The sequence below is a fragment of the Phalacrocorax carbo genome, chromosome 18 (genome assembly GCF_963921805.1).
Source record: "Phalacrocorax carbo chromosome 18, bPhaCar2.1, whole genome shotgun sequence".
Taxonomy (NCBI): domain Eukaryota; kingdom Metazoa; phylum Chordata; class Aves; order Suliformes; family Phalacrocoracidae; genus Phalacrocorax; species Phalacrocorax carbo.
The window spans coordinates 12,652,551-12,664,742 of record NC_087530.1 but is presented as its reverse complement, the minus strand read 5'-3'; the positions used below and the strand labels follow the sequence as shown (position 1 = coordinate 12,664,742).

At 42.7% G+C, this 12,192-nt stretch overlaps 1 protein-coding gene across 2 annotated transcripts in view; it reads right to left on the bottom strand.

Moving 5' to 3' along the window:
* RABL6 (RAB, member RAS oncogene family like 6) overlaps positions 1-12,192 on the bottom strand; it is a 61,501-nt gene that overhangs the window by 37,451 nt on the left and 11,858 nt on the right. For both annotated transcript variants that reach the window (XM_064468626.1, XM_064468628.1), the window contains exons 3-6: positions 10,362-10,409; positions 3,283-3,335; positions 1,628-1,719; positions 613-753 (exon numbers count right to left, since the gene is read on the bottom strand). In XM_064468626.1, coding sequence (XP_064324696.1) covers positions 613-753; positions 1,628-1,719; positions 3,283-3,335; positions 10,362-10,409 — 334 coding nt within the window. The remainder of the gene's footprint in view (positions 1-612; positions 754-1,627; positions 1,720-3,282; positions 3,336-10,361; positions 10,410-12,192) is intronic.

Here is a 12,192-nt window from a genome sequence, read left to right as displayed (position 1 = left end):
ATGAAAAAATGCCTTAAAGACATAAAACCACACAAAAAGGTATAATGTATCGAATCCTGAACAACAAATAATATTTTATACTAAATAACAGAGAGCCTCAGATCTCTGCATAAGGGAAAATCTTGCCTGGCTGGCAAAGGAGGCGTGTGACTTAGCTGTGCCCAGTAAATGCTGTGTGGGGATGCTCTCAGAGGAAGAGCAAGGAAGACAGCTGCAGTAGCTGGCTCTCTCGTAGCAGAATTATTTGGAGTATAGAACAGTTGTGCTGCCGGGAAAGGATTCTTTCACAAGACGAGGACTATCCAAGAAAGATGACGACTTCTCGGGAAAAGTACTTCTGAAAGGCACGTGCTGGCAGGCACTTACTGTTTCCAGGAATATAGCTAACAGTCTGCCCAGTACAGGCTCCTAGATCAAAGTAAAAAGAGCCCATCGTGTAAACTGAAGCTGCTGTATGAACTACTCGGGGCTATGAAAGCCCAGAAGCTAGGCAAAGGGTCCGAGGGTGAATGTGATGTACATCTTAAACACGGCAGCAATACAATTATCCACGGCTGATGACGGAGAGTAGCTGAGGTCTGCTCCCGGCTGGTGACCGTGGTGCCATCTTACCTGTTCAGATTGTCAATGAGGTCCCGCACATCGCCAGGCAGGATGACCCGGTGCTCCCCCATGTCTCGGTAATTCCCAAGCACACACACTGGAACGTGGGTCGGTACTTTAGGAAGCTCCCTCAGAATATAGTTAAATGTCCTTCACCATAGGAGAAAAAGATACAGGCGGATGAGTGGGAAACACGATTCTGTGAGCAGCTTCAGGCAAAAATCACAGAAAAAAAACAGTAAGAATTTTTTTCCGAAATTATTCCAAGACTGTGGCTTCTTTGCCCCTCTCAGAGAAATATATTAACCATAAATATGTTTGTATAATTCTTTATTTAAAAGCAACTTGACAAGTTCAATAATCCACTTCCACCAGCAACCTCACATCTCCTACAGCAGAATTTCTCTCAGTCCTACAAAACTGTGTGAGGTCAGCAGAAGAAAAGGATTCCCTCTCTTCAGCTGTCAATAGCTCACTGACCCGTACCAAACCAGTAGAACGCAAGCTTAAATATAAAGCAGGAACTCTTACCACCTCCTCTTTCCTCTCTGGCTTCCATGTCTCTCACTCTTCTCAGCAGAAGTACAAAATGAACAGTTCATTATTTCTGTACATTAATGCAGCCTAGGGCTTCTAATTAATCCTTACTAATACCAGTCTTCCTGGGAATTTCTCACTAGCATTCTCCTTTCCCTTGTGCTCCATAGAGCATGGGTTTGTAATATGCCCAGCATACTTTGCACCTGGGATCGCGCTAATTACCAAGCCTCAGACAGCAGTATATCAGAAACTGCAGCACACAAGCGCACAAGGAGGTGGCTTGTTTGAAACAAGCCCAAAAGAGGAGTATATTAAAAGATGTGTCATAAGATAAAGCTATAATTTTAAGAGATACAAGCTTCCTTCAACTCATTAGGCTGGTTATCAGCTCCAGAGTCCATCTGGGAATGAGGAGGTTTAGAAGTCATTTGTTTTCACTAAACAAGTGAGAATCATGTGGCGCATGCTGCTGAAGATGTCTTACCACTGTTTGGTGATGTCAAACATCATCACTACGCCATTGCAGTTTTTATAGACATCCAGGAACTCTGCATCCAGAGCCATTTCTGACTCTGCCTGAGGAAATAAAGCCAAAAGAAGCAGTAAATAACTTGATTCAACTTCAGGCTTGTACAGAACACAGCCGATACAGTGCCGAACAGGCAAACTTTGTAAAGTGACAGCCACTGTAAGAAGTATCTGTGGATTTCACATCATCACCATTTAAGCAAGACATAGCTTCCATTGCCCACAGGAGCAGGATGTGAAGCACCTGACAGTCTCTGAAAAAAACATGTCTGACAGCAAATGCTAAAACCCACCCCCTCCTCTTTCCTCTGCACCCTCAAATCCTGCCTTGACAAGATAACCCCACATGAGCTACAGGGTGGAGGACAGAGTACACAGCTCTCATTTAATCTCTTTGCTGACCCAATTATTGACTGCATGTCTAACGCTTCCGGTGCATAAAGCCAGGATGTAGTTTCTACTGAGTTTCTCGCATGCAGGAATGAAAGTATTTATTAGTACCTGATTTTTCATCATTTGGACTTGTCATGCTGCAAAGTACAGTACTGGTCACAATTCAACCTCCAAGGCTCCTGTTGTAATTTGGTGCCTATGGAACAATTCTCACTCATTTCCCAGGAGTGGAAAACCCATGTTTGCAAAGGAAGAAGCAGCTGTGGTATCTGTTCTCACAGAGGCTTTTTCCCTTAGGAAAATAGTTTTAAAGAAAATTCCCCTGATTTGACCACACAGATTGAGTGGGACTGGCACCCTGGTGAAACAGGTAGCTCTTCACTGCCCTGACTCATCCCCGGAACCAAGTGCCCAGCTCTCTGCACATCAGCGGCACTGCCTTTCCCATCAATTTCAACAAAGCGGTTATTGAGCAAGTACCAGAACACAACCCGTGGACTGAGCCCTGAAGGGCACTGACACATGAACAGGAGCAATAAAGCTCTTTAAGAGCTGCAGCAGAGATCATGGGATCAAGGGCCTTTGAAGTTATTTTTTTTCCCCGAGGATTAAATCATACATCTTTTTCAAAAGATGCCATAGAAGTCTACCCGCAGCCCAAATGTGGTTTGGGGAATGTGGTAGTATGGTCTCCCATACAGCACTTTGCCCTACAGCAGAAGATCCAAAGGAGACACATTTGTTCAAGAGCCTTGAGGAAGCCACTCTGTTTACTTTTACATGTTAGGTAGCACTTCTACTGCCCCTTCCTCCTCTATATTTCAAAGGTTGTTAAAGGGTAGTTGTTCGCCCAGTTTTAAGGAGCAGCCAGAGAGCATGAAATCAAGTGACTTCTTCAGGTCTCACAAGGAGTCCATTAAAAAAGGACCTCCTGCCACTGATGATGTGAAGACAGGTACAAAGCTACTGAGTAAAGATCTAGGGCGCAGTCATTCCTGAGAGACAGAACGCGAAACAGCAGGAAAGTTGTGGTGAGGGCACGAATGAGGATAAAATGCACAGGCAAAACAGTGAAGAGCATCAGGGATCACATTGCCCCTCATCCGCTTGGCAGGTCAGCTTAAAGCAGAAACAAATATAGAACTTACTCTCGATGGACCAAAGGTGGACTAGAGGCCTCCTGCTAAGAGGCAGACATCTGCACTCAAGGTGACTCACCTCCTGAGGGTCATTTTCCAGTTTCAAACCATCTCCTCGTTTTTTGCATTTTCCTTAAAAAGAATTGTTAAAAAAAAAAAAAGCATTATATTGGGCAGAGAACTCCAGGATAGGTCTGGGCAGGACCATAGCATTTCAAACAGGACCTTAAAGCAGATCCAACTTCTACTATTAGCATGGGGAACGAGGAGGGATGGGACAGCCATACCTTGCTGAAGAACACCAGCTACCCTGTTAAAGAATACGAGCTAGTCTAATTCAAAGATGAATAGAAGGAAAGTCTGGGGTAGCTTAAACCATAGTCTTCACAGCATAAAGTCACAATGCCTGAGTAATACAGGGTTCGGTGCACTCCCTGACCACAAAGGGAAGCTGCTTTGTTGCACTTTTTGTTGCATTGGTGTTGAAGAAGCAAAAGATTGTGGGGCTGAACAGCACAACTACATATGCAGCCTTCCTGAGAGATGCTATGATGTCGCTGTGCTATGTCATTCACCTGAAGGAAGCAGTGTTGTAAATTAATGTGATAGAGCCCATTGAGTGCTTTGGGCTGACTTGTGACCAAAAAAAGAGCGTGGCAGGAGACTATGAGAATTTACCAGCCAAAAGACAGACAGAACTTATACAAGGGGAAATCCAAGCAAAATCAAATAAACTCTGGCAAGCGGGCTGTGGAAAAGTAGAGGGGAGACAGCCTACACGTGCATGAAAGGCCAGAGCCAGAGGGTCGGGTCTGGTCATCACCAGCAAAAGCGCAGAAATTAAATCCTCTGGAGGCACAATTCAAAGCCACATGCTCTAAAGACACACACACACACACACACACACACACACAAATAAGCTAGAGCACAGAGCTCTGATTAAGCGCACAGGAAAGTGCAAGAGGCAGCGAGCTAAATACTTGGAGAAGGCACTAGAAAACCACTATAGAGACCAGCCCTGCAGTCCCACAGCCACAATCCTATCTGGAGGAATCTACAGGTTTCTCTCCAATGCACCTGATTCCTCTGAGGCACGTGCTAAAATACTGCCCTTACTCTTAAAGGCCAGACCCCCGAGACTTCTCCCTTTTATTAAAGCTGCAATAAACACTGGGTAAGTTCTGACTAATATTTTAAAGTCACCACCGGCATTTGGTTCAACATCCCCAGAAAAGGAGTTGGTATTTTTAAACCTCAGGCTCCCTGAAAATTTTGTGTTACCTCAGTTACACTGTAATGACATTTCCAAATCCTAACGCCTGCAACCACAGCAGAGAGACCACCCCACGTATCTGTATCTATGACTAGCAGAGTGGCAATCAGCTAAGACGATTTTCTGGTGCAGACGCTCAGCACTAAGGACTGCCTAGAGTCTCAATATGTAAGAGCGAGGACATCTTTCACCTACCGCCAAAGAAGTTTAGTGTGGACATACCATGAAAAAGTCTGTCCTCACCCCCCCAGGTATTGTTTAAACTGTATCTATGTACAGCAGTTCCCACAGTTTTATGAAATGATGAGCACTGCACAATAAGTAACCCTGCAAGATCTGGAGTTGTTTTCAAGATACCAAATATCTTTCAGATGTTACTGACAGCAATTAAGAACTGTCCTTCTGAATTAACTTTGTTCTGTATTTTCCTAGTCTAAATAATGACGACTTAACTACATTATAATGGCAGGGACTTGGAATTCCTTCTGATAATATCTAGAAATTCTCTGCGTCACTGACAACAGAATATTTTGGCAGCTTGGATGCACTCGCAAAAAAACCTCCTACTGGCTCCTTAAAAGACTCTGCAGCACTGGGGACCAAAATAGCTTCCACCAACTATTCAACTCCGCTGATTAACATGGAGCGACTACTTATAAAATTCACAGTTTCGCCAGATGCTGCACGTGAAACAAAGCGTTTTATTCTTTTTGCACGCAGGTCAAGGAGAAATAGTTACTAAATACAGAGTTATTCATGGAAGTTTTAATGCTGCAGGATACAGCAGGAGATTCCAGTCCCTACACTCTGACAGTGTCTGGCGGGTGCTTCTGTGCATCACAGAAAAATCTTTGTCCCCCTTGTGTCATCTCATTGTTGATGTCTGAAAGTAGCAGAAATATTAATCCTGATCCTTACCCACTCAAGAAATGTGTTTCCCTGGAGGATCCAAGTATGGGCTCTGATTTTTCCCAGCACAACTGAAGGTGTGGGATATCTATAGGATGTGCTTACCTTTTCCCACTTCAATTACATTCATTTCAAGTCAGTGGCATTTGTGTGGCTTCTCTGAACATCAAAACATCACTATTTCTGCAGTTACTGCTGTATTATGCTTGGCATGACCTAAATTTCTAGGTACTGAAACAGAAGCCCAAGCAACCACAAATACTCTTCACAGGTCCTCTCATCCCGAGCAATCAAGGTGTCTTTCTAACCTGGATACTTTTACAACCAATGCTTTGAAACTGAATATAAGACTCACACGCCTCCCTCTGCCTACAGCTTTATGTGTGTATCAAGAGGAATGAGTAATATTCTTACATGATGCTCATCATGGCTGTAAAGGAGGTCATCTATAAGGAGTAACGGAGCTGAGATGCGCACGCCTGTACATACTCATGCACAGTATCTATTTTTGGAATCAAAACTGCAGGATGAGCTGGATAAAGACAAGATGTATGTAGCGAAAAGATCCATTTCAGCCTGTAAAGGCAAGTGCACAATGAAGACTGTGTTATATGAACCAGGTCCTGTGTTTTAAGGTTGCACTGATGTGTAGAAGCCTCAATTAGAAACCAAGGGTCGTCTTGTTGCACTGCTCAGCTTCTCAACCTAGAACAATGACTGCTCCTTATTTACAGGCATAATAGCAACACTGAAACAAACCAACCTTGCAGCAGTACCCCAAAGTCTAAAGAACAGTTCTCACTGCACACCAGAAAACCAGGTTCATGGCTAGCACCTGAGAGCATCTGCACCAATATGTACCACTAGTTTTGTTGCAGGACAGCAAGGATTCTGTACAGCTTGCCAACAAATACTATTCACATTGCGACGGAGATGCTTCTGTTCACCATTCAAAAATACACGTCTAGAATATTTGCATCCCCAGTGCTAACTTATGACATCTAACAGAAATATTAATTCTGACCCTTCCTCCTTCTTGCAGTGCACCTCTGGGAGAGAGAGGGGTGAAGGGGCAGGGAGATGAAAGGAATCTCCAATCTGAAGGAAAGAGTTTATACTATTTTGGGGCAACAGAAAAAAAATATTATTTGATCTCTTCAGTTAGTGTATGAGAAAAGATGCAGGAACCAGACTAGCAGAAGTTACAAGATGGGAGATCAGAACTGTTCTTGAATCACCTGCATTCAAGCAGCTTCTTTGCAGTCAGGATCTGTTATGGTTTTATGACCCGCAGTAGTTACACAACTTGCTGCAAAGCCAGAAAGATGAGTCAGGACTGTGACTTTTGCTGAGAGAGATCTTTCCTATGTCCTATTAGTTCCAAGGGCAGCAAGAGAGACAGTATTTACTACGCACACCGCACACAATTCAGTACAATACATAGCTGGGGGAAAGCTATACTTGTTAAGGTTTTCACAAATGTCATCATTACACAAATGAGCCCCGTTCTTTAAGGAGAACACAGCAGGCTGAGGGATGTCTATACTCCAGTGAGTCTACACATTAAAAAAAAGAAATCCCAAGGAGTCAAGAAAAAGGTAAGAGGAGCGGTACAGTATAGGGGCTGCCATTTCCCCCTGCTTCAGCACACTAACCAACCTCACAGGTTTTAAGTTTTCACAACAGATTTCCCCACACTTCCAAATTAACAGCTATATCCTAAACAAATGACACCAAGGCACCAGCCAGGCAGGGCCAACAGAGCTGCTTCCTGCATTCCTCAGAGAGTCCAGAGGGAAAAATCAAAGCACACTGCTGAACTAACAAGGACGGGGAGGCACGCTGCTGGTGAGCGCGAGGGGAAACACCACTTAGTGAAACCACATTTAACTTCAGTGCAAAAATGTACGTGAAGTTTTTCAGGGTGCAACTTATTATGTTTCTCCAAATCCTCTGTTGCACGTTCACGCCGAGACATGAAGAATGGCAGCACTGCATGGCAGAGAAGAGGCTGAAGCTGCTTTACAAGACTGAAGTTGAAAACTGCAGTTTATGGATACATCTTTTAGACAGTCTAGCTACATCCCCACATCAGGTTTTCAATACATTTTCAAACATCTCAATTTAAGCAGAGGTCTCTTAATTTTCTCTGACAAGGAGCAAGTCTTCCAAAATAGGGAAACATTGGCAAAAAAAATTATCCTGGAAAAGAACGTATATTGAAATGCATATTCAGAACATGCACTTTTTGGCAGTTCCAAATTCAGCCTGATAAATGCAGCATTCTGCACAACTCTGTGCACATTAGCCAGGATATCTAGTAGGCAAGGAAAAAAAAAAGGAGGATCAGGTCTTGTCAGCACTATGCTGCAGCAGCACTGGATACTTCACTACTAAAAGTCTACAGTCTAGAGTAGTGTCACCCTCACCAAAAGCATCACGCAGGAGGATTTTTTGTCCTAAGCACACAGAAGGAAGAACAAAAATGTCATGAGATATTAAAGTTAGATATGAGCACACTCTTAATGGTTAATTTGCACATTTTCCTAGAGTTGTACTTATCAAGAATCCGCAACGCCATGGCAATAGGACAGGAATTGATTTTGTCACAGCATGATGATCTGAATTGTTACACTGCATTGATTAAATACACTTGATTACATAAAAATACGTATCTGTGGTCTGTAAGTAGGGAACCCAACAGAATGAGTTTTATTTCAAAATAATACAGAGTGAACAGAGTCCCTTGAGATTTCTAACACATGCTCCACTGTCAGAAATGAAAGCAGTATCAGAAGAGCCGTTATCAACATCTGCACTTATCAAATCCAATCTGTTTTGCCAAAAAAAATGACAAGTCTCTAGTTGAGAGGCTGACTGTGCTCAGAGAAGCTATTCACAGAAATAAATGCTGGAACCACATGATTCCCAAATTAACCGTCTGGCTATTCATACCGAAGTTGCAAGGCAGCGAGAAAACAGATGTTTTGCTCAGATTCCAGCCCTGCACGTGTTATCCCAGGACCTGAAAGCCAAACTGTAATCAGACTGACTTCAGCAATAACTCTGACCTAAGTAAGGTTTTGTCTACACTGTGAAAGTTTAAAAGTTTAAAGGAGTTTAAAAGAATAAAAAGATCAAGCACCCAGGATTTTAATTTAAAGTTACTGGCTCAAGTTTAACCTAAAGGCTCCATTATGCATCTGAAGTAGAGCTGCTATCTTTAATTACCTTTTCTTTTTAACTATTTTAAATACAATTTAGCCAACATGCAAATAAAATTTCTCCCTTTCCCACTCCCTATTGTACTTGTCTTCTTATTTTTTGGTGTTAACGCATGTGTAAGTTGCAACAGGTGGTACAGCAGAGGTAGTGCCTCAGACACGGTGCTGCTGAGGAGTGTGTGCCAGCACAGATCCTAGCTAGGGCTGCAAGAAAGGCAACAGCAGCCAAACCATAAAAGTTTAAGTTACAATGACTGCGGGTCAACAGATTTGACCAAGAGAAACACATGAACAAGGAGCACAGCCCACAGAGCAAGAGATGCTCATGTGCAGTGCTGCTTTCCTGACCATACTCATACTTCAAACCAGCAGCCTGGCTGGTACAAAATGCCTCTTAGAAGTCAAACAATATCTGAATTTGGGGCTACAGAATGGGCTGTTAAGATCTACGTCTGAACTCCAAGCCCCTCTAGCAACAGGTTCCACTGCATCCAGATGTGCGCTGCACCCAGATTGTGTCTTCACATGTTTTTTGGGTTTCTATTTTTTATAAAATAGAACTTCATACTTTGACAAAAATTGAAAACTAATGGCAAACATATTTATACATCATAATACTTTCCTTGGCTAAGCATTTAGAAAATATTTTGGATTAAATATACTGCCTTTTCTGTCCTAAGTGAACTTAAGTAATTGGCTTCTCTTTTATCCTTCTCTCCTGCCTACATTATTCACTGCAGATAACTTTTTATCAATTTAACAATAGCATTCCTTTAGAAAAACAGCTCAGCAAGGCCTTTTATAAACAGAACAAAGAACTCAGTAGCTGTCTAAGCATATATAAAACTATATGGGGGAGAAGATGACATTTATTGTAAAGTTCAGAGAATCTGAATATACTAAGCAGCTGGCTATTTCATCTGTCACGGAGCATATGAAACAACTGCTTCTGAATATTGGGCTTGATCTGAAGTTCAGATTCCAAATAATGGGCTCTAACATAGGAGACTCTGCTCTCCCTTACGTATTTTTTCAGGAAGTATTTGGTTTTGGCTGGGAGAGAGTTAATTTTCTTCCCAGTAGCTGGTATAGCGCTGTGTTTTGGATTTAGCATGAGAATACTGTTGATAACACACTGACGATATAGTTGTTGCTAAGCTGTGTTTATACTAAGTCAAGGACTTTTCAGCCTCCTGTGCTCTGCCAGAGAGGAGGTGCACAAGACACTGGGAGAAGACATGGGCAGGACAGCTGACCTGAACTGGCCAAAGGGCTGTTCCATACCACACGATGGCACGCTCAGTATATAAACCAGCGGTAGTTGACTGGAGGGCAGTGATCGCTGCTTAGGGATGGGCTGGGCATCAGTCAGCGGTGGTGAACGGTGGCATCACTTGTTTTTCTTGAGTTTTATTTATCTCTCTTTTTGTTATTTTCCTTTACATTACAATTTTTTATTATTATACTTCAATTAGTAAACTGTTATTTCAACCCATAAGTGTTCTCACTTTTACTCTTCCAATTCTCTCCCCCATCCCACTGCAGGGTGGGACTGAGCGAGCAGCTGTGTGGGGCTTAGTTGCTGGCTGGGGTTAAACCATGACAAATAACATCCATGCACTTGAAAAAGTAAGGACAGACACGTTTGTCTAAAGTAGAATTAAGCAAGTATTTCTGAATTCCATATAATTTTTTAATTAAAACTGAGAAGGAACAATGAATCGCCATTAGAAAGGAAGTTATAAATCTTACCTTTGTCAACTACATCCCAGACTTCAACTTTAACGATATCGTCAGTGGCTAAAAGCACAATAAGAACACAAAGTATTAGAAGAGGGTTTCAGTAAAATGACCAATATTCATCGCTCACTACAGAGAGCCTAACCCAAAGCCAACGCTGTCAAACTCAGAGACTAATATCAAAATGAAAGTAATTCTTGAGTGAGTTAAAAGAAAATCCAGATGTAACAAGAAGAGGGCCCTCTGTGGAAGGTCCGAGCTGTACACCAAAACTGTGCTATCTAAAGAACTTCTGAAAGACTTAGTCACATAAGTGATAGCTAGATTTCCTTTATGTTTTACGTCAGATTCGAAGCATGTTATAAATATTTTGTGTAGATTGTTTTCATAACATACAGAAGTTGCCATATTCTTTCAAAAAAGATACAAATTTCATCTGGAGAATAAAGTCTGGTCTATAAGCAAGGCATACGACTAAAAAAAAGGAATATACACATTTAAGAAAGATGAACCTTACTAATAGCATCTTCATATAAATGTGACAAACTGCAGACAGTCCTGCAGCTACAGAAATCCATTCTTTCTGAGATTTTAAGTTGCATTTTGTCAAAAATAAGATATTACTAGCAATTTTGCATCTTAACAAGTTGCAGCATCAGTAAATTATAAGCAGCAACAAATACTTGAGCTGCTAAAATCTGAAGCAAGACAACCAAAATCCTGACTCCAGAGACACCATGGTGGTACTGGCAGCCAGCAGCTTAACTTTCAGATGGCAGCTTTGGTTACATGTTTTTATCGAATCCAAATACGCAGTCCAACCTTCACGAAGTTGTTCCATGAAACAGTTGCTTTTTGGAAATCCTACAGACTACAAAGTAAAATCTTGTACTTGGAGCAGCTCTGAACATAAAGCAATGGAATAGGAGGATAATGTCTCAGAGCAGAAAAATAAGCTGATAGTAGAAAATAAGCTGATAGGATGGCATGAGAATTTAGCTAAGCGTCATTGTCAAGACAGGAAACATTTCCTCTACAGAATTCACTGTTGGCTTAACTTAAATGTTTCAAAATATTGTAAAGACATATTATGAATAAAGGAAAACTTTGACCCTCTGCTTCTGGAGAAAGATCCTTTACATTCTGCATGAAGCAAAATCAGCCTCTGTTTTTCCTCATAGCAACTCCTGTTTAGCTTCCACTTTGCCAGCAGGGCAGTGGGTCATAGGACTAACGGGAGACCGGCCCAGCGTATCACAGGCTCAGATGGGACTGAAAACACAACAGACATACAGCACCCTGCAGTCCTAAAACCTCTGCTCTATACTCCCCAAATTAATTCTGTCCCTGAATATTTCTACAGACCATCAAATCAGGTATGGCTAAAATCCAGCCACTCCCCATTACTCACTTGCCTGGCACCCAGCTGTACGGCTGGCTACTCACACCCAGGCACTGGCATGGCAGGGTGGTCTCCCTGGGACGTGGGGTGCTCAAGTCCGCGGTCTGTTCAGGGTGCGCCAAGACCCTGCAGGTACTGGAATACAGATCAGCAGTAGAGGTCTGCCGCCAAACTCATACCCTGCAGCTGGGACTGGCAGTACTGCTGCTGTCCCTCAGGACAAGGGGACGGCCAGACCAGCAAAGTCAGCCCTGGCACCTCTCAACAGTCAAGACTGTCTGCAGAACAGTCCTAGGAGGTGGCCCAGTACCTAGCACTGGGACTTTCCTCCTGAGCTCCTGAGACCTCCACCTCCTTACCCTAGCACCATATGCACCCTTAGTTAAGATTTGTGCTGACATCCTGCTGAACAGCAGTGCTCCCAGACAGCTGAGGAGTTGA